General features: G+C 39.2%; 2 protein-coding genes across 2 annotated transcripts in view; one reads left to right on the top strand and one right to left on the bottom strand.

The window, feature by feature from the left end:
• Positions 1-23,413, bottom strand: part of ACTN2 (actinin alpha 2) — a 163,458-nt gene that overhangs the window by 119,953 nt on the left and 20,092 nt on the right. The gene's annotated exons all lie outside the window — the stretch shown is intronic.
• Positions 275-23,413, top strand: part of HEATR1 (HEAT repeat containing 1) — a 59,904-nt gene continuing 36,765 nt past the window's right edge. Inside the window, exons 1-19 of the mRNA XM_075064576.1 lie at positions 275-346; positions 867-1,032; positions 2,571-2,787; positions 3,771-3,912; positions 4,604-4,705; positions 5,990-6,130; positions 7,529-7,740; positions 9,817-9,950; positions 10,383-10,439; positions 10,605-10,713; positions 11,130-11,240; positions 16,936-16,957; positions 18,130-18,142; positions 18,324-18,454; positions 18,851-18,946; positions 19,961-20,049; positions 20,362-20,573; positions 21,263-21,384; positions 21,995-22,192. Of these exons, the coding sequence (XP_074920677.1) occupies positions 891-1,032; positions 2,571-2,787; positions 3,771-3,912; positions 4,604-4,705; positions 5,990-6,130; positions 7,529-7,740; positions 9,817-9,950; positions 10,383-10,439; positions 10,605-10,713; positions 11,130-11,240; positions 16,936-16,957; positions 18,130-18,142; positions 18,324-18,454; positions 18,851-18,946; positions 19,961-20,049; positions 20,362-20,573; positions 21,263-21,384; positions 21,995-22,192 (2,250 nt within the window). The 5' untranslated portion in view covers positions 275-346; positions 867-890. The remainder of the gene's footprint in view (positions 347-866; positions 1,033-2,570; positions 2,788-3,770; positions 3,913-4,603; positions 4,706-5,989; positions 6,131-7,528; positions 7,741-9,816; positions 9,951-10,382; positions 10,440-10,604; positions 10,714-11,129; positions 11,241-16,935; positions 16,958-18,129; positions 18,143-18,323; positions 18,455-18,850; positions 18,947-19,960; positions 20,050-20,361; positions 20,574-21,262; positions 21,385-21,994; positions 22,193-23,413) is intronic.

Here is a 23,413-nt window from a genome sequence, read left to right as displayed (position 1 = left end):
CCGATGCCTGCTGACACACAGCGAACCCCAGTCAGCGCGCCTCAAGCCAGACCCACCCTGCGCAGCGACCGAACGCAGGCAGCTCGAACACTCGGCTCTGGACTCCTGGGCGGGGCGCGCGCACCCCAAGCCCACTCGCGAGCGCCAAACCCCGCCCAGGGCTCGTCCCTTGACTTGGGGCGCGCCTGCTCAGTTTCCCAACAGGGCGTGCTTTTTTTTTTATGCCCCCTTCAGCACCACCGTTTCCGGGTCAGAGGTGAAGTTGCTTTACGCACGTGGTGCGGGGACAGGTCGCCTCGCTTCTCTGTATTGCAAGGGGCGCGCGGCGGGAGCCAGCGGCGGCTCGGTAGGAACCAGCCCCCCCCCCACGAGTCGGGCAGAGCAGCACCCCCAGCTCCCGGATGCTTGGGCTGCGGGGAGTCCCCATGAGGCTCGGGCAGAGCCAGCGGCCCCCAGCCTCCCCCGGGGCAGAGCTGGGGTGTCTGGCCCCTAGTGTATGGAAACACCCCGGGCTCTTGGGCAGAGCTTGTACTCTGGGAAATCTTGCAGCGCGCTGGGCCCGGGGCTGCGTGTGATAAATTGCTGTGTAGGAGTAGTGGGGGGGTCACCGGGAACGCAGCAGTGTGAACGTGCAAGAACTTGCCCCCCCACTCCCCATGGTAGCCCGGTGTGTGCCCGGTGAACGCGTGGGTACCCCGGGCTGAGCCGCTGTGTAGCTAGTCTTTAGTTGGTTGCTCCGGTGTTTTATTGTCGGTAAACTCAGGCTTTGCTGAAAGCCAGAAAAGAGTCTCCTGTGCGATCAAATACGGTTTGTTCCAGGGTTGTTTTATTTGTTTGTGGTGGATTTTATTTATTCTAATTTTAAGGTTTCTTCCACGGAAATATAAAACATGACATCCCTCGCCCACCAGCTGAAACGACTCGCTCTCCCTCAGAATGACCCCAGCCTTTTGTCTCGAAGTGAAGCAGCCTCCTTGCTGTTTGATTGCAAGGAAGCTGCCAGTATTGACAGAGACACCTTCTTTGCGATAGGTAAGCGTGACTATAGGGACACCATCAGCTTAAGTCCCACGTTTCTATCAGAAAATGTTACGATCTTCTGCTGTTGTGGGTAACAGTGACTGAAAGGTATTAGAGGAAAAAAATAGTCTTTTTTGTGTGTGTGCACCCCTTTTGAAAGCACTTGGATTTAGTTAGTTTTCCTCTTTCTCTTTTATAGTCTCCATGTTTGTGTAGGTCTTTCCCAGTGGAATGTAGGAGAGTAAAACTTCTTAAAATAGAAAAATGTTTGTAAAACCTCAAAGTTACTAGAGAGATTGGGGAGCAAGTGTAGTACCTGAAACTACTTTTAACTTAGATGATGATGATGATTATTATTACTACTTTTGACCTAATTTTAACATGATGATGACCTTTTAGCTTATCTCAATCTATATCTAATGTAACACAGGTATTTCTAAGGTATCTGTTAGCTTTGTATTTAAGCACCAAAGGAATCCATGTATTTCAGTGGTTCTCAAACTTTTGTCCTGGTGACCCCTTTCACACAGCAAGCCTCTGAGTGCGACCCCCCCGCCATATAAATTAAAAACACTTTAACCCCATTATAAATGTTTGATGCAAAGTGGGGCTTGGGGTGGAGGCTGGCAGCTTACAACTCTGCCCCCTAATAACCTCATGACCCCCGAGGGGTCCCAACCCCCAGTTTGAGAACCCCTGATGTATTTGAACATTTGTTTTTCTCATGTCTCCCTCTGGTTGGTTTCCTTGCTTTACTTGCATCCAGAGTCACTTTGCACTTAGTTTGTAATGAAATAGGTTTTTTATTTTATTATGCTGTAAACGGTAGAACTAATTTGCTATATACACTGTTCTTTGCATCATGATTATTTATCTTATAGATCAGAAAATAATGTATTTTAGTTTAGTTCTAAAAAGTACTTTTCATTTCTTATGCTTGTTTATTGGTGAAAAGTTGTGTTGTACCTTTTCCTCACCAATTATAAAAACTGTCTAAATGCAGCAAAAGCTCCGCTCCTAGACATGTTCACTAATCGTCTGTAGAAAATTCCGTATTGGTTATTCTGCTGTATATTCTATACATAGTAGACACTTTTTACCATTGTTATAGCATTTTGCTCCTTGTAACACTCCTATAAAGCAAGAGTGATAAGTACTGATTTTACAGATGGAGAAGCTGAGGCAGAGGGAGGGTGTGATTGGTCCAAATTCACAGATGGAGCTTTACTGTCAGAGCGGGATTAGAATTACAGAGTTATTGGTTTCTATTCCTGTGCCCAGATCTCTAGTCACCTATGCTTGCCTACTTGAATTGTCGTATCCATCTGTAGGATGGCAAAATATACTTTGTGTAACCTTTCAGTTATGGGAGGGGGAAAAACATTTTACCATAACAGTTTAGTTCGCATGACTCATTCAATGAAGGTGATGTACAGAAGTGCAGTATGAAATATTGCAGACTAATGTTGATGATTTTTGGATGGGAAGGAGAAGAATGTTTTGAGGTAGAGAACTGTTGTGTTTAAACCATTTTCACTTACTTCTCATAGGTTGCACTGGCCTAGAAGAGCTGATGGGGATTGATCCTTCCTTTGAGATGTTTCATTCTACTTTGTTCAGTCTCACATCAAAGGGTTTGGAGCGCAGTGTTCAGACTAAAGCAGTAAATGAGCAGCTGGATGAGAATATTTCATCATTCCTGATTCATCTGTCTCCTTACTTCATGCTTAAACCAGCACAAAAGTGCCTGGAGTGGCTAATTCACAGGTAATCAAATAGATCACATGCATGTCAATAGATAAATTTACGAGAAACTGACTTTTTTTTGTTAGAATAGTTTGGGTGTGATTTGGTCCTAGTTTCCTTAAACTATGGGTCAAATCCTGGCACAATCAACTCAAATGTTCATCTTTACTAGGCAAGATAAGTTTTGTTCCTGACAAATTAGTATATGGGTCTGTTGCAGGAGAACTTAGCCAGGGTCTGTATTCTCTCTGGGGCCAGGGAAGATTCCATGGCATTCTTTGTGTGAGTTTGTCCGAATGTCCTTCACCAAAGTTTCCCAGTTATGTGGTTGGCTGGGATTGAGCATTTTTGCAGGAGGTTATGAGGCATTTATTTGATAACATTCAGAATGAAAGAGGCTGTGTACAGTTGGTGTATTTTCAATATAATATGTGAACTCTGTGCAATATAGTCTAGTATAATATACTGGTATGTGCTAAATATTTTTGAATTCCAAGGTACTGAAAAGAATGGGAGAGAAAATGGACCAGATATTTTGTAATATGCTACTGTCCTTATTTATGTAAGATGATTGCAGATATAGAAAGTAGAAAATACTTCCTAACGCTAAAGCATGAATGGCTGTTGCACATGCATCCATTGGGTTGCAGAATTGCTCTTGCCTGTGTTATACTGAAGCTTAAATTAGATGATCATAATGATCCTCACCTGCTTTAAAATCTTCGAAAATGAAACATTTGTTTCTCTTTAACTAATTACGGCAGACAGATAATTTACCTGTGAGCAGGTTATTCCATGACTGCTGGGTGCAGGGTCTTTTGCTGTTTCATCTGAGCATCTGGTCCTGCATGCTGTTGGAGGCAGGATACAGAACAAGATGGACTTCAGTCCTGATTCAGCCTGGCACTCTATGTTTAAGGTTTTTATTTTAAACCTGTGTTGCAAGAATAGGATGTATGGACCTCATGTTATGAAATTTCTGATTGTGTTTGCTTTTTTCTTAGGTTTCATATCCATCTTTACAACCAGGACAGTTTGATTGGTTGTGTTTTGCCATACCATGAGACCAAATTGTTTGTGAGAGTTATCCAGCTGTTAAAAATTGAAGACCCAACTCATAAATGGAATTGGTTGCATCCAATTAAGGTAAAGTAGCTTAAAAGTTACAGTTCAGAGGATGTAGGAGAAATAGTACTTAGTAAGGTCCTGGTCCTGATACTGTATCTATTAACATGCCCCCTGCCACCCTGTGTGCAGCCCCATAGATTTGGGTCTTGACTACAAGATTCTGTTGCAGGATTGAGGCCCCAATGTCCACCTTGTTCCTGATCTTTCTCTTTAAAGGAAAATTAATTATAGCCCTTGTTTTGATAAAGGAAAAAAAATCTGCTTTTTATTCGTAGTATGTTTGCAGTCAACTTATTACTAGGACATATAATTTTATAAAAATATAAGGGGAAGAAACAAAGTCCAATGAGAGGAAACCATTACTTGTTTCAATTTAAATCATAGAATATCAGGGTTGGAAGGGATCTCAGGAGGTTATCTAGTACAACCCTTTGCTCAAAGCAGGACCAATCCCCAGACAGATTTTTGCCCCAGATCCCTAAATGGCCCCCTCAAGAATTGAACTCACAACCCTGGGTTTAGCAGGCTAATGCTCAAACCACTGAGCTATCCCTCCCCAAATCAGGATGCCAGTGATCATTTAGTATACTTTGGAGAGATGAAGGAAGTTTGTTTGTGTGTGTGTGTGTGTGTGTTTGATTTCACTTTTAGAATATGCTAATTTTATTTATATTTTTATATCCCTTTCTTTGATTTTTATCATGGACAGAAACCAGGAGTCCCACTTGCTAGGGGTGCTTTGATTACTCACTGCTACAAAGATCTGGGTTTCATGGATTTCATTTGCAGTCTGGTGACAAAATCTGTAAAGGTTGGTAAATTCTTCTAGTTCGGTCGGTCTGTGTGTCTCTTCCCCCTCCCCTCTTATGTATTTGTATCATGGTGTGCTGTTTTTGCACATTTTGAATTGTGTAGCAGTAAATGCACTCAGTACACAGAAATGTCTGAAATCTTTTTTTCTTTGAGCCCACTTTGATTTACCGAGATATGAAGACCTAGTGGAAATTGGTGTAATGTCATTGGGAACAGTACAGAAAATTCTGTGGATCAGACCATTGGTCCTTCTGCTCTGATGTTTTGCTTCTGGTGGTGGCCAATATCTAAGGCAAAATGAAGTTAGCGAACTTTGCAGTCCTGTATATACAGTGAGAGATGAAAGGGAGAAGGAGCTTTAGCTGGAGGAGACTGTGGCAGAGGAGATTGTATTAACCAAGAAACAGGAAATTGACTGATGCCCTAGAGTGACTCCACAAGATTTTGACTGCAATTCTTATGGAGAAAACTGAGATGCTTTTAGTTTGTTTAAAAAAAAAAAAGAAAAAGAAAAAAAAAGCCACCTGATTCCTGCCACTCTATTTGCAAATAATTTTTGCGCTTGGGTACCTCTTTTCATAGTTGCCATGGCTATTTTAAGTGTGTGCTTTGAAATGTTAACAGTAGTTTAAATTATGGGTGTTAGACCCATTGATCTCAGGGTGGTAGAAAGAATCATAGTTTTCAATCACTGGCCAAAACAAAACAAAACAGTAATAATAAAATCTTAGAAGAATGATAGATGTAGCAGTCACAATTCCTTAAACTTTTGGAATATGCCAAAATAAGCAAAATGCAAATACAGTGGATTTCACTTATTAGCAGCTTCTCAGTTCCTGACAAAGAATTGCTGTTGTTTGGAAGTTACCAATAAGTAGCAAAGCAGGTTTACTGGGCTGCAGCCAGAAAAGGAAGCTCTGGGACTTGCCGAGCACCAGCCATAGGCATATGCCGTTGCAGACTTGCAGCTGGGAAAGGCACGTCCTAGTGCTTCCTTCCTTGGCTGCAGCCCTTCAAACCTGCCTGCAGTCAGGGCCTTTCTTCCAAAATAGTTCAGTCAGTGGCATGCCATTGCCATATCCAAATCCCATTAACAATAAAGTCAATGGGACAGGACTGGTTCCTGGCAAAATGTTACCATTAATCAGAAGTTGTTATTATCAGAAGTACTATTAAGCAGAATCCTGTAGTAACAGGAACTCTTAACATAAGACCTTAAATATTGTAGTTATATTTTTAGTATCATCCTAATGCCTAAGTAACTATTTTCCCTTCGTTCTAGACCTTTTCTGTTCATCATGGCAGCATCTCTCAGTTGAGAGTCCTGTTTACTTTTTATGCCTCCACCATCGTGTCTGCTCTTGGGGCTGTAGAAAAGATAACAGACACTATAGTCTCCAAACTGCTTCCTTACATACAAAAGGTACCCAGTATTTCATTCTCTTGCATGATACAATGTGGCTTATTTTGTCAACTAGAATCCTGTAATCTGACGAAGTGGGTATTCACCCACGAAAGCTCACGCTCCAAAACATCTGTTAGTCTATAAGGTGCCACAGGATTCTCTGCTGCTTTTAACTTCCAAGAGGGATTTTCACCCTGGAATAAATTAGAAAAGAGACTAGGTAAACAAAACACAGCTCGCTTCTCTGTGTTCCTGTTGCTGCTTCTGCTGACTATTAAAGATGTACCATAGACTCATAGGTCAGAAGGGACCAATATTATCATCTAGTCTGACCTCCTGCACAAAGCAGACCACAGAACCCTACCCATCCACTTCTATAACAAACCCCTAACCTATGTCTGAGTTATTGAAGTCTTCAAATTGTGGTTTGAAGACCTCAAACTGCAGAGAATCCACCAGCAAGTGACCCATGCCCCAAGCTGCAGAGGAAGGAAAAAAACCTACAGGGCATCTGCCAATCTGCCAAGGAGGAAAATTCCTTCCCGACCCCAGATATGGCGATCAGCTAAACCCTGAGCATGTGGGCAAGACTCACCAGTCAGCACTCAGCCATGACCAGTTCAGGATTGCTATCGTTGGACTGCATAGGGAGCTGTGTCTGCCTGGCTTTGATCTGATATACTTCTTGTAATACAGCACTTCAAGGCTGAGGGAGTTTAGATAACTACAGCTAAGGCCCTCCCAACTTCACGGCTGTGAAAAATGCGTCATGAACCGTGAAATCTGGTCTTTTGTGTATTTTTACCTTACACTGTGTAGATTTCATGGAGTAGATCAGCCTTTCTCAAACTAGGGGTCCCAACCCAAAAGGGAGATGTATGTGGGGTGGGGGAGGAGGTCACAAAGTTATTGTAGGGGGAGTGTGGTATTGCCACCCTTACTTCTGTGCTGCCTTCAGAGTTGGGTGACCAAAGAGCAGTGGCAGCTGGCCAGGCACCCAGCTCTGAAGGGAGCACCCTGCCAGCAGCAGCGGAGAAGTTAGGGTGGCAATACCATACCTCTCCACCCTTACTTCCACGTTGCTGCCTTCTGAGCTGGGTGGCTGGAGACTGGTGGCTGCTGACTGCAGGCTCAGCTCTGAAGGCAGTAGTGCAGAAGTACATGACTATACAATGCTATCCTTACTTCTGCGCTGCTGCTGGTGGCAGCTCTGTCTACCTGCTTTGCTACAGTGTTAATCTTTTTCTCTGTCTAGATTTGAGGTTTAATTAGCTCACTAAAGCTATAACATGATGAAAAGGGGATAATGCAATTCATTAATGTTGCCCTAAGAGTATTCTGTACCGTTATTTAGACACACTGTTTTTAGACTTAAACTTGGCAGAAATGCACTTCGAATTTTTTCTCTCTTGGTAGGGTTTGAAATCCTCTCTAGTGGATTACAGAGCTGCAACCTACATGATCATCTGCCAGTTGGCAGTGAAAGTGACAATGGAGACTTCCTTGGTGCAGTCCTTGATGTTACAGATCAGCAAGAATTTGACAAAAACACCTTCTGTAGCCAGGGAAGGGCTTGCCTGCCTGGTGGTTCTTCTTCAGAACCAAAAGGGAGAGGGTCTTGGGAAAAAGTAAGTATACATGAGTTGACGGATTTCTTCTTAATAGTTGAGTCCTAAAGATGGAAACTAATGATATTTAAAAGGATTCTATCATTACCATAGGGTGGTCACACTACTATAGTTAAGGTTGAGACCTATCATACTGTTTAACAGTCAATATTTCAAAGTGCTCTAAAATCCACTTGCGTAATCAAGATTGTTTTGAAGGTTTCTGTGCTTCATCAGGGGTAGAGCTGGTGGTACAAGTTTGAGGTCTTTTTTGTCCAGGCATTCCTCAGATATAGTCGTCGTCTCCTCCTCCTCCTCCTCACCTCCAGGAATAAGGTGTTTGTAATATTCAGGTGTCAACCCCCAAAGCATGAGGAGATTAGCTTGAAAATTGATATGCCACAAGAGGGGCTAAGGTAGAGTTCATAGTACAAATTTGGGGTGATTTAGTCCTGAGTTACAGCCCACCTAAAATGAGCTGTTTATAATACGTTATTTTTTGATGCAGAGTTAGGAAGAATTTTTCTTGAAATGTACAGCATGGAACAGCTGTTGACCAGTACCAAGGACCAGTTCAAAAATATTTCTCAAGTTTCTGCACCCTAGAAGCTTTATTGCTAATGCTTACACATCCGTGAGAGCTATTGTGTACTCTGTGTTTCACTCTCTAAGGAGTTTCTGAGGATGTGTTCACATGGTGACTTAGAGGAAGAAGCACTTGCATGCCAGGGCCATTAGTTAGAGTCCTCTTCTCTGGAGTTCTGCATTCAGAGAACATTAGTGCTGTCAACCCACCTTTCCCTTGCTGTCTGGGGCTGTTATAATGCTCCTTTTGGAAGTGTTAGTGGTGTACACAATTCTGAGGAATTTCAGCATCTATCATATGCCCAAGTCCTGCCCTGGGACAGTTTGGTGGGCAAGACTGTGTCCAGGATGTGAAGTCTGGCGTGGGGACAGAATCAACAGAGGAACTAGTTGCCACGTTGCAGATGATACCAGAGAGGCCAGTGCAAAATTTCCAACCAGAAATGAATCAAATCTCTGGTGGAATAGGCTCACTGAACTTCTGCTGGGCACTGGGAACAGACATCCTTGGTGCTGGGCACAGGCACACAGTGCTCATGCAGTATGGAAAGCTGGTAAGAGGCATGATTAATGTGTGGCATAGCACCCAGGCACTGAGGCGGGTGTGAGAATATCCACTCAGATGAATGGAGCAGTTTGCAAAGCTCAGAGCTATTGTTTCAGGCCTCATTCATCACCAAAAGGGTGTCTTCCTTCCATCTGAGGACATCCCATTGAGATGAGTATGTCATTTCACACCTCTGCAATCATCCTGCTCCCTTTCCTTTCATATCAGCTTCAGAGGCACTCAGGACAGACTGCCACCCTGATCAAAACTTCAGTCTGTCACCCCCCTCCTCATAGGCCTAGAGTGGCAGATTTGGCCTGACTTGCCCCTCTGTCATGACAGAGGGACAGCCGGCCAAATCTCCTGCCTTAGGCAGCTGCCTAGTTCACATGTAGCTAGAGTGGCCTCTGCCAGCCCTCTTTTCCTCCCTCTTCTCCTGAAGTGGAGTAGGAATTCTAGGGCTCCTGTCCCTGTGTCTCTCTCTATCTCTAGCTGGTAGATGTGCTCTTCGCAGCCCACAAGTTACCACCTTCCCTCTTGCCCTTGGATCCCCTAGCCCAACTGAGCACGGGAGGAGTGCGGAGCAAGTAGTTGAATGGTGGTGAGGTATTCCCAGAAAGATCCACTCATTTCTCCCCAACACACACATACACGCAAGTACCCCTCAATCTTTCACTTTTCCCTACCACCACTTTCTTAAGAAACAAGGGAAATAGACTGCCTCAAAACAAGGCGGAGTTATGGTTGATTGGCAGTGCCTTGTACCCTTTCAGAATGTGATATGCACCAATCCTTAAACCTGTGAAAACTGGGAAATGCATCCCTATAGCACTTCTTATTTTTTTCATTGAGGCTGAGCCACTTGGTGATATGGGGATAGTTGAAAGTTCTGTATAATAGAAAGTGATGGATAAGCTAGAACCCAGAGCAATATTCAGTCTTCCTTTTGGTGTTCTCCTGTGCAGGCCATTTCGCTACCTGTGTAACATTCCAGACCTGGTTATTATCCTGCATGGCATTTCAGCTGCCTATGACGTCACTCCCCTTCTGCGTTACCTGCTGCCACACCTAGTTTGCTCCATTATTGACTCCGCTACTGGTATGTTAGCATGTGCCCAGTGTTTTTTCTGGGTAAACCCGTGTAGCAGCTTTGGTAGATAAATCAGTTTTAATTGTTCCTGATGATAGACTGCTCCAAACTGTGAGGAACTGCTCGTGTTTTTTTCTGTGAGGCTTGTGCAATAGCTTTTGTTTTTTTTAAATGCCACAGCAGATTAATGATGTGCTGGGCATCTAGATATTCATTTGCAGTGCGCCAGTGAGAACAGATGATCTCATGAGAGCTAGTGTAATTTTACGACGATCCAGCACTTGACAAGTGCTGCACATAGAATGTCACTTGATAGAACATATATAACATTTGCCACTATTTTTATTCCAGGAATATAGTGATAATACTGAGCAGCTCATAATATTTAATCATTGCAACATCTATAGGAAATAGATAAACTTTATGGTCCCCATTTTACAGGTTGGGAAAGTAAGGTACAGCACATGGTTACCTGGCTTGACCAAAGGGGCACAGCAGGTTAGTGTTAGACAGGGTACATTCCTGTCTCCCTGTTATGTGCTTAATCCACTAGAGACTGCTGTCTATTTTTTTTCATGGTGGTTGGTGTAATAAATGTAAAGCGTTTATTTTAAAACAACTGTTCATCTTTCTTTTAAAAATGTCTAATTGTTTCTTCTCAAGAGAGGCATGAGGAATCTGAAGTGACAGATAACCATATCTATACGAGACATCTAGAAGCCATACTTACAAGTATACCACTGGAAAAGGATTTAGATCGCTTATTAGCCTGGTGAGCTAGTTTCAATTATTTTCTACAATGTATGTTAATTTCAGCTACAATAGCACCTGATTTGTGACAATGTAATTAGCACTGTGTTGGAACGTCTGTTATCTTCCCAGCTTTCAAGGGTTCCTGACACACACCCTGATCCTGCGAACATAGTGTTCAAACACCAATAAGTGTTTGACTTCACTGGGACTACTTGCTTGAGCAGAGTTGAATTCATGGATAAGTCTTTGCTGGATTGGGGCCTTACAAAGAAAAAATTTACTTTGGGGATGAAATTTAAACTCCAAAGAAAACCTGTATTTATAACATACGATATGAATCACACAAACTATTCTATTTGTCTCAATTAATAATGCTGATGATTAGTGTTGTCTTGTCAATATGTCTGTTTTTATTTGTGTGTTTGTCATTTTTAGTAAATTTCTTGAAGAGTTTATTTCCTATGGTGTGGAGAATGAATGTGATTCTACCAAAATGGATCTGCTCAATAAACAACTTCTTCCTCTCATCAGACTTCTTGAAAGAAAGTAAGTTACTTCTTATTTCCTATGCATTTTGTGCAGTATGAAAGTATGGTAAGTCACCTGTGAATCAATATATTCTTCTCTTAGTAATTTGTGTTCATATGGCATTTATCTAATTTATCCTGATTGTGACTTCATACTTGTTACTTAGGTATGCTGAGTGATTTATGCAAGCATAATTTTGGTCTTTACAGTACATGTAATTAAAGCCAAATCTATCCTGGTACATTCCCCATCACCTTAATATCAGAGCATTTCAGCTGCTAGCCTCTCCTAGCACTCTTAAGTTATACTGAGCCTTTTGTATTAATCATTTACACTAGTGGTCTGCATCTTATTGACCAGCTTTATGAAAACACAATCAGATTAATACCCTCTGAAGAATTATTTACTATAATTTATTGTAAATGGATGAGGCTTTTTTTAAACCACTAACAGAATCATCCAAAGCACAGAAGGTGGTGGTGATGGAGGACTTCAACTATCCAGATATCTGTTTGGAAAAATAACAGGACATAGATTATAGCAGGACACAGATTATCCAAAGTTCTTGGAATGTCTTGGAGACAATTTTTTATTTTAGAAGGTGGAGAAGGCTACTAGGGGAGAGGCTGTTCTAGATTTGATTTTGACAAATAGGAAGGAACTGGTTGAGAATTTGGAAGTGGAAGGCACTTGGGTGAAAGTGATCATGAAATGGTAGAGTTCGTGAATCTAAGGAATGGTAGGAGGGAAAACAGCACAATAAAAATAATAGATTTCAAGAAGGCATACTTCAGTAAACTCAGGGAGTTGGTAGGTAAGATCCCATGGGAAGCAAGTCGGGGAAAACAGTTGAAGAGACTTGGCAGTTTTTCAAAAAGACATTATTAAGGGCACAAGAGTGGTCTATCTGATTGAATAGGAAAGATAGGAAGTATGGCAAGGGTCCACCCTGGCTTAACTAGGAGATCTTCAATGATCTGAAACTCAAAGAAGAGTCCTACAAAAAGTGGAAACTAGGTCCAATTATAAATGATGATGAATATAAACAAATAACATAAATATGTAGGGACAAAATTAGAAAGGCCAAAGCATAAAATGAGATTAAACTTTCTTCTTATCCTTTATGTCTACAGCTAACATTCTACAAATACATAAGACGTATGAGCAGGGACAGGGTAGGCCTGTTACTCGGTTAGGGTGGATTTGATTTAAATCACTGGTCAGGAAGACTTGATTTAATTGTGGATTTCTACATAGAAGTGCATTCTTGTTGGTTGTTATAACCTTAATACATATTCTTCACAACTCAGAGATAGATGTAGGTTTCATTTTTAGAAGATACACACTATACATTTTTAAAGTGATTTATGTTGACAACTTTTCAGGTGAGTTTTACGGCTATATCAGAAAATGAATGATTGTTTGGTTATTTCATTTACCAAAGGTAATTGAAGCAGACATATATGAAGTCACTGGGAGGTGAACTATCTCCAATTCAACAGGTTAATCGTTAGTATTTGGAGGATTTTTTTGTCATGCTGTATTAGGAGGAGAACATCACCAGACAGAGATTTAAATTGTTTTATTTAACTAAAACAACAATGTTATGTATTCTGGATTTTTTTCTTCAACAGCAAACATAATATTTTAACAGAACAAACATATGAATTTTTTTGAATTTAGTTAAAGTCAAGTTTTTTAAAATCAGGTTTGTTTCTGTTAAAATTATTTTCAACTAAAATAGTTAAATGAAATATTTAAAACAAAAAAATTAAATCGACTATGTCAGCCAGGTCAACATGAGAAACTTAAAATATTGGCTTCTGCAGTTAACTCAGTCGTCTTCACCTTCATTTTCCTGTTCGTTCATAATCTGGAAAAGAAAAACAAGCTCTCCTGCTTTTTCAGGTCCAAACGATTTCTCAATTTGGAATGAATTAGTCCAAAGGAAGAAAATATTCTTTCTACACCAGCAGAAAAAGCTACTGCTGTTAAAAGTGAGATTATCACTTCAACAGTCTCTGAATCCAAGTGCTTAAGTGACTTTGACCATTTCACTGATGTGACTTTCTTTAAAACATCAGCAGCAAACATGTATTTCTTGAGTGGTTCATCCTTAGCTCTGAAGTTTATTATAGTTGGCATTATGGAGGGATGATTGCTGGATGTCCATGTCATAGCCAACTCCTCTTCTTCAGCAGTTAAGGTTTGATCCTGATACCGAGTATTGAGAATATTTGCAAGAAAAGAGCCAGAGATAGTGCTTGTCCCATTTGTTTTGTTTTTTTTAATGCTTGTAATTTAACTCTGTCATTGCATATTTCTCTTTTTAAGATCTCACTCAGTTCCTTCCAAGTTTCAAGAGCGTTGGCAATAAAACAGCAATTTCCCTGCATTTTGTTCAAGGCTACAGAAATAAGCTTCAGGGTACTCAGCATGTGTTCAACATTTCTCTTAAGCCCAATGTTGAGAATGTTGGCTGTGACAGTGTCATCTATTTTTTTTCATGATTTCGTTCACAAACTGTTATCAGATTAGGCCAGTTCTTGATATAGTGCTCAAAACAGTCCACTACTGAGTTCCGTTGCATGTCTGGTGCGAGAGTTAGCTTGGTTCCTCCCACTTTTTTCAGAGCAGCTTCTGCAAAGTGGTTGTTGCGGAATTATTTTGCAATTTCAACAACATTAGCCTTTATTTCTGGAACATTGAAGTCTCTGGCTAGGAGGTGCATCAAATGAGCACTGCAACCATATGTTTTTAGATTGTGACTCTCTTCTCATCTTGGATACATTTGCAGCTTTGTCTGTGACCAAGCTGCATGCTAGATATTTGGATTTTTTTTTCAGTTTGTTATAGCTTTTACTGCTACTTCTTGTAAGTATTCTGCTGTGTGCGCATTTCCTCTTGTATTGATTGTTTCTTTGAGGAAACAATCCCTTGACATTCCCTTCTTCTGTTGTCACATAAACACATACAACAGGATCATTGTGAACATTGTTTCACCCATCCAAAACTCAGATTAACAATATTACCCTCTAGACATTTTGCACACTGCTCAATTTCTCTTTCATAACTTTATCCAGCTATTTGCCTGCGACATCTGCTCTGTTGGGTGGACTGTGTCCTGGTCTTAATGACAGAACCACGTTAAGGAAGTGTGGGTTCTCAATCATACGGAAAGGAGAGTTTGTCGCATAAACAAACTGAGCAATTTTTTCATCAATTACCTCTTTTTGTTATCTGCTGGGTCTTATCACAAACTTATCTATGGTTGTTTCTGGATGATGGAGATTTTTTCTTTCTCTTTTTGCTACAGGTTATAGACTGTGTTTATGTGACATACATGATGTGACAGAAACACTATCATTGGCAGATAACTCTGAAACTATAGAAAATGATGGTGATCTTGAAGGTGGATAGTGTTCAGAATCCTGTATGTTGGGGATGGATTCTCCTAAACCAAATGAGTCAATGCAGTTATTTAATTATTATTACCATTCTGCTCATTTAGTATTATTCATTGCATTCACTGACACTCAGTACTACTTAAAGGTGAAATTGTAAAAGGAAGATCTGCCTATTTCAGCTATTTTATTTTTTATCACAACTGCATTTAAAATGATAGTACCATAGAGTAACAACTATATTTTTTACTCAAACATGAGAATTCAAGAATAGTCCAGAAGGAAGACCGGCAGTCCTTAAGAAAGAAGTATGGAATAAAAAAAGTTTACCAACCTGAAGATCCTGCATAGATTCATAGACTCTAGGACTGGAAGGGACCTCGAGAGGTCATCGAGTCCAGTCCCCTGCCCTCATGGCAGGACCAAATACTGTCTAGACCATCCCTGATAGACATTTATCTAACCTACTCTTAAATATCTCCAGAGATGGAGATTCCAGATTCATGCCTCCCTTAGGCAATTTGTCAATGTTTACGCCCTCTGACAGTTAGGACTTTCATATATTGTCCAGTCTGAATCCCTTGCTGCATTGATGCCCATTGCTTTTCTTGTCTTTAGTGTAAGGCGAGAGGACAAGTTTTCTCCTCTCTCTTTATATGACACTTCCTTTATGATTACTGAAAACTGCTATCATTCCGCTCTGTCTTCTCTTCCTTAAATAACATAACCAATTCTTTCAGCCTCCTTCATAAAGTCACTTTTCTCGTAGACCTTTAATCAGTCATGTTGCTTTCTCTGGACTCCTCTCTCTATTTTCCAATGCTTCTTGAATGCGGTGCTCAGTAACTGGACACAATATCCTTGAGGCTTACGAGTACACATAGTAGGAGGGCAGATGATTATTGTTGTCTGGCTCCAATACACTTATTCATGTTCGATCATGTTCATTCATTTTTCTGCATTTCTCTGAGAAGGAACACTTCTATGTGTTTTTGTCGGGCGCCCAGCTTGCATTTTCTTTGTCTGCCTTCTTGCATTTTGCTGCAATATGTCTTACCTACAGGTGAGAATTTCATTATTAAGATATATTCCCAGAACGAGGCTCTTTTATCCGGTCTGCTTGGATTATAGGGTTTTCCCTTCTTAGGGAGAAGGTATGGAGTATGTCAAATAAGAATGCTTACCTCTAGAAAGCACTCATACTTTCATATATGCTGCTTCATGACAGCTTTCTCTTTGTTGTTCTAATATCCTGTCGTCTTCTCTTCTCGACTATTTCTCTCCCAGATCTTCTTGTCGATTTATTCAACACCTCATAATTTCATCATGAACTTTTGAAACTATGTACTTTAGCGAGATGTAAAGGATTGATCTGTGTAACAAATTGGCAGGGACAGATAAAGTTAGGTCATGTTATTTCTCACTCGTGTATTTGGTTTGGTTTTTATTTTAAAACATTCTTGCTGTTGAAAGCATCGTTATCTCTGGAGACGGCAAATCCACAGTTGAAGACTGAAAAAATAAGATCTCTGATGCGTAGCGTTTAGACTTAGCGCTGAGCATTGGATGATAGAAAGGTTAACTACATAATACTATTACATGAGCCTGGCCCTCATAAACTTGGTTCCTAATGCCATGAAGCTATTGGAATCATTTACAAACTTTTTTAAACATTAATGAATATATTGTCTCATACTATAGAATTAGAATTTATAATCTTATTTCAGTGAGGAGATATTTGATAGATTTTTTCCTCAGCATTTTATAAAAAAAAATAAATCTGATTTTAAATTTAAAAATCCATTTTTTTTTTAATCATTGATTTTTTATACTACCCTGTGCTGGAGAAGAACGAGAAGGAAGATGATAACAGTTTTCAAGTACATAAAAGGTTGTTGCAAGGGGGGGGAGGAAAAATGTTATCCTCTGAGACGCTTATGGCATGTATTTACTATACCACCATGGAGCAAGAGCTTGGCTTAATAAATTGCAGCAAGGGTGGTTGAGGGTTGGGCATTAGGAAAACTTCCAACTGTTGGGGTATTAAACATAGAAGTGCAGTGCCATGGGAGTTGTGGAATCTCCGGTCAACTGGAGATTTTTTACAGCAGTACACCAAATGGATGTCTCGATAACTTAGCCCTAGCTTGTGTATAGGGACTGGCCATGGAAGACTCTTGAGGTCTTTCCAGTCCTGTGATTCAAAAAGTGCTCTCCACATTCTCTATTTCTTGAATAGTTCTGTTGTAATTGGGTGCATAACTTTCTACAGTAATTTCTGTACGACCTGTTCTCTTTATTGTTGACAGATATCCTGAAACCTTCAGACTGGTATACTGAGGAGCACTTGAACAATATGTAAAAATCAGAAGAGCAAGTTTTCCCCAATTGTTATCTCTCTTCGCATGAGTGGCATAAATATCAGCGTAGGTAAGGCCAACTTTCATGGAACCAAATCACATCTGGTATGGGTCTTAAAAGTCAGCAGTAATTATACTGGGGTGTAATCTGTCTTCTTGTCTTTAAATTTTTTTTTCTTGTATTGTGATGTGATTTAAGTGTCATTGTCTTGAAACAAAAAATGATGAATGGTCCCACTTAAATTAAAAAAGCAACTTGATAAAATATTTATGCTTATATTGCTGCGTCTCTGTTAAGTTCTGTTATGTTGTGACAAGTCACGTGCCCAGTGTACTGGGACGTTGCTAGTGTCTTAAAAGCTGGACGAACTGTCAAATTCAGAAGGTGGCAGACACGAGAACACCATTCTAGATCAAAGGAGATTGTGAAGACATTCTTCATAGTATTTGTGTTGCTTTTTTACTCTTTCAAAGGCTGATATTCTGTGACCAAGAGAATTACGTGATCCAAGTTCTAGGCTATGCTGTCTCCAAAGGGTAGCAAGAGCCGGGCAATCACATAAGTGCGAGAAATCATTGTATAACTTTTTTTTGTCCAAGAAAAGTTTAATGTGTGTTTGTTTTGTGTGTGGGGTTTTTTTTTTTTTGTTTGTTTGTTTTAAACATTCTTATAGCTACATTTCTTCATATTCAAAGCTGGTTACCTCCAAATCAAACATGCAAACTGGCAAAGATTATGGGCCATTAAAAGCAGTGTTTCAGACACTTTAGGCCAATTCAAGAAAAACATGGCTGCATAAATAGCACAGATTCTACAAATAGGTGGCCAACTGCTAAAATCCTGATATGTAGAACTCTGTCCAAGCAACTTCAGGTTTGCTGAGATAAGCTGCAGGCATCTGGTCTATTCATTACCTTCTTAGCTGTCTCTGTCAGGGTTCTGGCAGTCTGGTGTTCAGTCACTGGCGTTTTCTCAGAACCCTTAGATAAGTGCAGTGTGTTTCTAGGACAAAAGAGTGCGGGTGCTTCCTTACCTTGGCAGAGTGAGAATTTAGGGCTTATTTACGGATGGAGTTATTCAACCATAGGTATTTCAATTTAAACTCACACCGTACCTTAATCCGAATTAACTTTCTCATGTAGAAATGCCCTCAGGGTATAATTTTAAAAATACAGTAAGTCCACATACAGGGCAATTGTACTGTGTTATTCTGAAATTGACATTTTACAATCAGAAATATACCATTTCTATTCTGGATCAATAGTTACTGGGTTTTTTTCCTTAGTATATGTATTAATGACAAAGTTTAATTCATTAATTTTCAACATACATTGAGTAACTGTGCAATGTACATTTCAGTTTCTGGCAGACTCTGATACCTCTCTGGTACTTAGCCTGAATCATCCACAACCAGCAGTCAGGGTCTTGGCTGTTCAGCATTTGAAGGAGATCATTGAAGCATCAAAGGTTGGTACCTCTGAGTCTCTCATTTAAAGAACTTAATTGATATCTGTTATCTTCAGAAGTTATAGAAACTTTTACTGAAGAAAAGACAAACATGTCACTAAAATATGACACACACATTCCTTTATGTTGTTTTCAGTCAGCTCAGTTGTTGTTGTTCCTTTAAACTTCGATCCTGTCATCCAGAGTCTGGGTTTAATTCCTGTTTTATGAAGCTGTTTGTAGTCCAACAATGGAGTCTGATACTTAGGTTTGTTTCTTCCATTGGTATTAGCAGTTAGTTTCTCCCTAACTGAGGTTTCTGTTCTCCTGTACTTGAGTTCATATGTCATGAAAGTTATACTGCCAAGAAGGCTTTGGAAACTAATGGTTCTTAACCGCTTTTCCCTCGTTGTTCAGGAGGGCTTTGACAAGTCCTTCATAGAAGCAGCCATTTTTGCACGACTTATGGATGACAACGTGGAGGTTGTTATGGCTGCTCTCAGTGCCTTGGAGGTAAGTCAGTATTTCTTGATAGGTCAAGTGAGATTTTAGCTATTTCTCTATATTCAGAAGCAATATGGAATTAATGCTTTATGTTAATTGTGGCTTTGCCTCCACTGACCTCTCTGGTATTGACAAGAATTTGTGTGTAGCTCTGTCCTATTAAGACAGAGAAGCAAAAATTTCGGAGACTATACTAAACTCAGTATACTGTGTTGATCTGGTCACTAGAACATATTTTAATTGAGTTCTGCCCATCCTATAAACTACTCTGTCCATTTTATACAAATAAATAAGAGGAGCCTTCAGCCCTGTCCCCAGAAAAGCTCTAGGTGCTAGGAAAAGACATATGTGTCAAAGTTTTTCAGTCTTGGTGTAGGGATAAGCATGCATTCTTTTTTTTTTTTTTTTTTTTTAAATCCAGTTGATTGCAGCCATACTTAGTAAGTCCTGCCTAGTATTTCTACATCAGGCAATACTATGTGTTGTGGGGGAAGAGATCATTATATGAACTACTTTTAATTATTACATCTATTAGTATTTCTGGTAGGATTTTTCCTTGTGACACTACTTGTAGAGTTGTTGATTTTAAGAAATGGTATACCAATAACCACACAGAGATATGAACAGAGCACATGAATGATCAGAAATAAAGTGTTTTGTTAGCATGTGTTGGGTTTTCTTTTTTCTTTTTTTTTTTTTTTTATCTAACAAATACTACATAGAGGAAGAATAATCTTTACTTCATTATGAAACATTCTGGTTGTTTTAAAATCAGTGCTTTTTCCATCCAGTTATGCATTCAGACCATCTTCTTCATGGATCTAGCAAACCAGAGCATACTACACGTTACTATACTTTTCGTTTTCCTTCTAATAAACATACTATCTGACCAACATAAGTTCACTCATCCGTGTTTAATTTTTCTACTTAATATGATCAGTGATGCACTTGCTATCACAGTTCTGTAGATTATCTGATCTTGTATATTGGTCTGTTGATTTGCATCTATTGATTTGTTTGTAGATTTTCAAGAGACAAATCAGTCCAGAAATAACTGTTTCAAATCTGTTGACTCTATTTCAAAGACTAGATCTTTCAAAGGACAGGAAGTGGTATGTGCCTGTGTTTCTTTTCTTTTGTCTTCCTCTTTCTCTCCCCCAAGCTTTTAATATTAGTGGGTGGGGTGGTTGTTGTGGGTGGTGTGTGTCATACCTTAACTTTGAATTCCTTTTAGTTGTGGTAACTTTGTATTGAGTCTTGAGAGAGATTTGGAATTACTTGATATTTTTTTGTGAATTTCATTTACTCTCTGGCTTGTTATTCAAACTCTAATTTGAATCAATAGGAAGTTGACAGCAATTTGGAGAAATGTTATTGGTGATATAATCAAGTTGTGCTCCTTCAACTTTTTTTTTTCTGTTTAGGTATAAGGTTCTTGAGGGAGCAATACACATTTTATTCAAAGAAGAGATTCTGAATGAGAAAGAAGAGCTATTAAATCAAGTAGTAATGCAGTTGGTACCATTTATGGTAATCACTAATAATAATACAAAATCTGCAGAATGGAAAATGGCAGTTTGTCTGTCAGAATCTGGCCTCTGCTCCCTACATCCTTTGTTGAAAGGCTGGCCAGAAGGTAAGCTATTAAAACAAATTATTTGAAAAAAATATTGGACATTAGAACTTGATGTTCATATAGGTAGTAGAGAGCTGGGCCACCACTAAGAAGTTATCACCTCTAATGTGTGACTGAAAGTCTTGGAAAGTGGGTTATCTATTCATACATCAAACTCTTGTGATTTATTTATTTACTCAAATTTAGAGAAATACTTTTATATGAAGTGAGATTTTTTTTTATTTTGTTTAACGTTTATAATTATAACTGATATGAGGAGTCTTTCTGGGGGGACTTTAATGAGGCAAAATTCCAGTTGAATTCAAGTTTAAAAGGACCTTTCAACAATAAAGTAAATAGTGGAACGGGGTGGCTGACATGTTGAGTAGTGGGATCTCTCTTTATTTTTGAAAGAATAACATCTTAGAATAAACTCTTCTTCTGATGCAAGCAGAGGAGAGGGAATAAGCAAGGGAGGTCAAGAAGCAGTGCACATGGAAAGCATCGATATTTTGAGAGCTTAGTAAAGAAAAGCAAGAATGTTGGTGATAAGAAAATTAATTGCTTAAATATTAAATATTGCTTAAATTGCTTAATTTAAAATTGCAATTAAAAAATTGCTTAAATATTAAATATTTCTAAATATTATCAAGCTGTCAGTATTTTCACTTGTGATTCATGTATCCACCTTTTCTGTTTTATGGAAATAGCTTTTGAAAAAGTGATCAAATCTGCAGACTTGATGGATTTTGTTGGTGTGGCCAACCAGAATATGATCCTGCTGTTTTCTGATAACATAACTTCAGGGGATCCTTCCTTAATGTTACAGATGGTAAGTGCACAATTAAAATATATTCTTTTTAATGGTAGTCCAAACTTCTATACTTACTTACAGATTGCTATACCAGGTGGAATGAGATTTGTGGGAGCTTGAAATATGCTGTTTGTTACATTTTACAGCATTATCCAGCTGCTGATACAATATGTTTATGGCATAGTTTCAAATGTAATGATCAGAATAAATTTAATGTCCATTAACTCTCTCATAATAAGGAAAACCTTGTAACTATAGCAAAACTATTTTGTGAGCATGGTGTTCCCCCAAACTATTTGCCAATCAGAGAACAAATATGTAATGAGTTTGGCGGTCTCTGCCCAGTTTGGACAGACAGATGCCCATGGACAAATGTTCACATTGCCTATTGCAATGGTATTTTCTGTATTGGAGAAGGAGAGGCCAATGACTGAATTGGCCATAGAGACTGAACTCTATCCTCTCACCAATAAAGGTGTTAATATCAGGTCATAATTAAGGTATGTTGATAAGGAAGTGTAGGAAAGCTTAGAACTTTTGCTGCCTGTGCTGTGACATTGCTGGAGCAAGGACATAAAAAGAGCATATTGTGACGTCTCTTATGCTGTTGTGGGTGTTTTTTTAATAGGTGGAAGGTCTGATACGTGTAGCTGAAAATGAATCTGACAGCGTGAGGCAGAAAGTAACTGCTCACGTAATCAGCTTTGTGCTTGTCCAGTGCTGCTGTAAATCACAAATGGAAGAAAGTTATTGGTCATTGGCACTCAGAATCTTCAGTCTTCTGGAGGGAAAAATAAGAAAACTTGATGGCAGTCATTATGCAGAAGTAAGAATTAAGTAATTTTGTAGATGATACTCTTTTGTGAGGATAAGGTCTTTTTCATAAGTGGAGTAGCAAGATCAGCAACCTTGGGATGGACAGAAAAATCTTGTCTCTGTTCCTTTAAAAAAAATACGCTTGTCAGCATTTTCTTAAGGCTAGTATTAAGACTTCTATGGGTTTATGTTTGTTTGTATTTTTTAGTCATTCAAGTGAATGCACAAATAGAATTAAGGAATTGTGTTCTACAATGATTGTTACTGTGTTTATAAACTCTTTCTAAAAGACAGAAATTCCAAGTTTGAATTACCAATATTAGTTATCTGTCATCTTGTGGAAGGAAGAAAAGTTTAAATAATTGGGCACAGACGTACCTGTAGGGTCTGATGTAACTTTAATCCAAAATAAGCATCCAAAACAGTGTATAGAAAGTTTTCCTGAAAATAAAGGCAATTCATGAGGAAAAGAAGCCATAAAATCTGTTCGTAAAGTAAGGCTGGTCACTTTTAACAAATAAGAGCCCTATGCCTTGGGAAGAGAGCAAGGCAATTAATAGCCTTCAAGGGATACTGTCAACTTGAAATCTAGTCAGTTCCAAAAAGAAGAAGAAATAAAAGTAGTTTTAATCTCTCACCTGGTTCTGAGTCTCCTGTGTCAATGTTTTGGTTTTCTAAATCACATTTTCCTATTCTTTTTAAAAGTGTTTTTTTTTTTTCCTCTCTCCCCTTGCTTTGTGAAAGACCCACACAAGTTGGGACAATTGGCCCTGATCTCGCAAACGCGCGCGTGTGTGTGTGTGTGTGTTACATTCCACACACGAGTAAGTTCCATTGAACTCAATGTGTCTACTCAAGTACATGAAGTTTGTTGTGTGTATGAGAATACGGAGGAAATTGCCTGAGTGTATAGTGAAACTGTACACAAAATACTATTAATTGCACATAACAAACGTCTAAAAAAAAAAAAAGAGAAATTTGTTCTTTTTATTAGTATAATTTTGTGTACTGCTTGTAACGGTGGTAATAGTAATTATAGTACAATATAAGGTACAGATTTTCAGCCAGATATTTTTTTATGGCGCTGCTCCTTTTAACAGACACGAACTCTGCCATTGGAAAACAAAGTGCTAGTAAACTTCACATAGAGAAAATAATCTTGGGACTTTTTTGTTCTTTTTGTAATTTGCTGGCATTTTAACTTTGCAGTCAGCAGCAGTCCCTTGTTTGG

The sequence above is a fragment of the Chelonoidis abingdonii genome, chromosome 3 (genome assembly GCF_003597395.2).
Source record: "Chelonoidis abingdonii isolate Lonesome George chromosome 3, CheloAbing_2.0, whole genome shotgun sequence".
NCBI classification, from domain to species: domain Eukaryota; kingdom Metazoa; phylum Chordata; order Testudines; family Testudinidae; genus Chelonoidis; species Chelonoidis abingdonii.
This window is presented reverse-complemented; position numbering and strand designations above follow the sequence as displayed.